General features: G+C 40.9%; 1 protein-coding gene across 1 annotated transcript; it reads left to right on the top strand.

Annotated features, from left to right (window-relative positions):
* LOC149146564 (disease resistance protein RPS2-like) lies at positions 1-3,670 on the top strand. Its single transcript, XM_089449701.1, has one exon. It carries the CDS (start codon positions 130-132, stop codon positions 3,544-3,546), a length of 3,417 nt encoding a protein of 1,138 aa, XP_089305827.1. The 5' UTR covers positions 1-129; the 3' UTR covers positions 3,547-3,670.
* The last annotated feature ends 403 nt before the right edge of the window (positions 3,671-4,073 follow it).

Raw genomic sequence — 4,073 nt, 5'->3', positions numbered from 1 at the left:
CCCACTCTGCATTTCCCTCGCTATTTAGCCGGTCCCTTTTTTGCCCTCTCTTGCCATACCCATAAGTTTCGCTCCACTTCGGTTTTTAATTGTTATAATTGCCCCTTAATTTCTGGTTTTATTCATTTCATGGCCACTGAGATTGTCGAGACTGTCACCGATGTGGCCAAGGAAATGGCAGGCACCATTCTTGGTGTAGTCATCAGGCAGATCAAAGACGTCGTTGATTTGGAGGAAAATCTTCAAGTTCTTCATACGGACTTCGCCCACATGGCGTCCTTCTTGGACCATATTCAAAATCGATTCCAAGATCAACACAGAATGTTGCCGAAGCCTGCAGAAATGTGTTTGAGAAAGATGGACGATGCCCTCAAACAGGCCAAACAACTCATCCATCGCGTCAACCAACAGCGAACGCGGTGTTTCGGTTGCTGTATTCTGTGCAACCCCAACCTCTCTAGAGAATGTAGAGAGTGGAAGACAACTTTCGATCACCTCTTTCAAGAGCTTCAAGGTGACCTTCAAATTCTTGCCGATACCGAGCAGATTGTGGCCACTGCAGCGCCTGAGGCAAAGCCGCTCCTCCTCCAACCTGTCCCAGACGCTGGGTTCGTTGGGTCAGATATCAAAGAGGCTGAGATACAACTACAGAGATGGCTTGTCGAACCTCCTCACCGCGTGGTTGGTGTGTGGGGTATGGGCGGGATAGGCAAAACCTCCCTGCTGAAAATAATTCATAACCATTTCCAGAAGGTGAGTAGAATCTTTGAGATTGTCATCTGGGTTGTTGTTTCTCAGAACTTTAAGGTCGAAGGATTTTATAATTCCATTGCTAAGGCACTGGATCTGAAATTGGATGAAAAAATTGATAGTAATAGGGCGAGGACGGAAGTGTGTACATTTCTTGAAAATAAAAAATTTCTTTTAATTCTGGACGATTTGTGGGAGCCCATTGATTTTGATGAAGTAGGCTTCAGCTTTGGCAATGTCGACAAGGGCAGCAAAGTCTTGATCTCTACTCGCAGCGCAGAGGTGATTGCAGCAATGGGGGCAAAGGATAGCTGCTGGGAGATGAAGCTCCTGTCAGAAGAGGAAGCGTGGGAGGTGTTCAAGAGCAAAGCTTTTAAAAATGGCTCGGCTGCTCTCGACACAAATATAGAAGCTATTGCCAGAGAAATTGCCAAGGAATGTAAAGGCCTGCCTTTGGCTGTAAAGGTAGTTGGTGCAGCCATGACTCCCAAAGAGACTGAAGACGACTGGGGTCATGCTTTGAATCTGATGAGAAATACGGATCCTAATTTTCCAAAGCTTCACAAGACAATTGATGCACAACTGTATCAGAAGTTAATGTTTAGTTATAATGATTTGCCTGAGGATAACTTAAAGCGTTGTTTCCTCTACTGTGCTGCTTTTCCTGAGGATGAAGTAATTGATGCGGAGAGACTGGTGGAAATTTGGATCGCGGAAGGCTTGGTCACTGGCAAAGAGACAACTTATCTTATGGATGTTGGCCACGATTACTTGGATCTGCTGGCAAACAGGTGCTTGATCCAGTATGTTGTGCCCGGTGAGTATGTTCGATCTATTGCTGATTCCTATACATATGTGAAGACGATAAAAATCCATGATGTCCTCCGGGACATGGCAATTCATATAGGCGAAAGCGAGGAGCACTGGTTGTTTGCCACGGATCAACATCTCACAAATTTTCCCGGTGAAAAGGAGATTAGCAACTGCAACAGAATCTCACTTGACCACAATGATATTCAGGAGCTTGCTGTTCTCAAATGTCCAAATCTGGTGAGCTTGCTGTTGCCCTCAAATAATAGTTTGAGGCATGTTCCACAACCATTTCTCTCCAGCGTCATGTCTCTCAGGGTTCTGGATCTGTCCTGGACTGGTATTAGAAGGTTGCCAAAATCAGTGGGGGAACTCAGACTGCTTGAGTTCCTTGATTTGAGTCACTGTCGGGAATTGATAGAGTTGCCTGAGAGCATTGGTAATCTTTCAGCGCTCCAATTTTTCTATCTTACCGGATGTTGGAGGTTGAAAGGTCTGCCCAGTACAATAAGAGGGCTTAAAAAGTTAAAGCATCTCAATTTGGATAGGTGTAATGACATGGAGGTCAATTCAGATGATATCGGTCAACTCATTTCATTGAACCGATTAGTCGTTGGGAATAGGAATACTGCCGTGAGGGCAGGTGATGTCATAAATCTCACTAAGATGCGGGTGTTGAAGGCGTCTGTAACGGCAGATGGTGGAGATGTTGTTACAATTGATACTTGGACGGAGATGAAAGACTTGACATTATGGTTCAAGTCGGATGGTGTTAACATAGAAAAAATAGAAAGGGTGGAAATGCTTGAGTTGTTTAGCTATGGTGGGGTAACTTTACCCCATTGCCAGTTCCAAAATTTGAAGGTATTAAGCTTGCCGAACTGTAGAGAACTAAGGGAGCTTCCTCTTCGGAGTTTCCCAATGTTGACGGTGTTGTTTCTTCATGTGTTAGACAAATTAGAGAGTCTCTCAGGACCATCAAACGTGTGGAATGAAGGATCCATGTCCAAACTCCAAGAGTTGACAATATTCCGTTGCCCATTGTTGAAGAAATTGCCATTGGGAATGAGGCTACCCAATTTAAAGCTATTAAAAATAGAGATCTGTGAGAGCATAAAAGAGCTGGACATTGGAAATGGTGATTTCCCAATGTTACAACGATTGGAACTAGCATGGTTAAAGGAGTTAGAGAGCATCACAGGATCAAGTGGTGTGTGGAATGAAGAAGCTACGTCAAAGCTGGAAAGCGTGGACATAAGCAATTGCCCATTGTTGAAGAAATTGCCATTGGGAATGAGGCTACCCAATTTAAAGGTATTACGCATACGGAGCTGTGATAGCATAAAAGAGCTGGACATTGGAAATGGTGATTTCCCAATGTTAGAGGACTTGTCTCTAGTCAGCTTAAAAGATATCACAGGATCAAGTGGTGTGTGGAATGAAGGATCCATGTCCAAACTCCAACGGTTGACGATACAGATTTGCCCATTGTTGAAATTGCCATTGGGAATGAGGCTACCCAATTTAAAGGTATTACACATATCGCACTGTGACAGCATAAAAGAGCTGGACATTGGAAATGGTGATTTCCCAATGTTAGAGCAATTGGATCTATCCTTCTTACCAGAGTTAGAGAGCATCACAGGATCAAGTGGTGTGTGGAATGAAGAAGCTACGTCAAAGCGGGAAAGCGTGAGTATATGGTGTTGCCGATTGTTGAAGAAATTGCCATTGGGAATGAGGCTACCCAATTTAAAGCTATTAACGATATATGGGTGTGATAGCATAAAAGAGCTGGACATTGGAAATGGTGATTTCCCAATGTTAGAGCGATTGAAACTAGCAGAGTTAAAGGAGTTAGAGAGCATCAGAGGATCAAGTGGTGTGTGGAATGAAGAAGCTACGTCAAAGCTGGAAAGTGTGGAGATAACCGGTTGCCCATTGTTAAGGAGATTACCTACAGCAATGGAAAAGTTATTAGGTTAAACAAATTAGATTGGGAAGATCGGGATGAAGGTGTTGTATTATCTGAGCTTTTTAGTGAGTAGATAATGTAAATATATAGTGATGATTAATTGTTGATTTACTTGGTTTATTTTGTCAAACTGTTTAAGAGACTTTAGTCTATATATTTTAATAAATTTATTCAGGTTTCATATATGTATACAGCATCTGCTTTTAATGGAGAGTAGATATTTTTTTGTAAAGTGGTTAAGGTTAGTTTCCATTATGTATGTGGTAAAGTGGACCCATACAACATCTTATATAATATGTTTGGTTATTAATAGATAAGTATGGAAAAAAATAAAATATTGATTTATTTTATTTATGATAGAAAAATTATTCAAGTAAAACAAAATAGATTGGGAAGATGAGGATAACATTGTTGTATTATTTTTTATTAGTAAATAATATTAATATATAATAATGATTAATTGTTTTTACTAATATTAATATATAATAATGATTAATTGTTAATTTACTTTATATGCCATAAAAAAATCAATATTTTT

The sequence above is a fragment of the Pinus tabuliformis genome, chromosome X (genome assembly GCF_031772625.1).
Source record: "Pinus tabuliformis cultivar Carrire ecotype Pingquan chromosome X, CPIR1, whole genome shotgun sequence".
NCBI classification, from domain to species: domain Eukaryota; kingdom Viridiplantae; phylum Streptophyta; class Pinopsida; order Pinales; family Pinaceae; genus Pinus; species Pinus tabuliformis.
Note: the sequence above shows the minus strand (reverse complement) of the source record. Positions and strands in the feature narration are given on the sequence as shown.

What these genes read in the sequence shown, in the direction of transcription:
- LOC149146564 (XM_089449701.1), top strand. Translation starts at nt 130, where the DNA reads ATGGCCACTGAGATTGTCGAGACTGTCACCGATGTGGCCAAGGAAATG.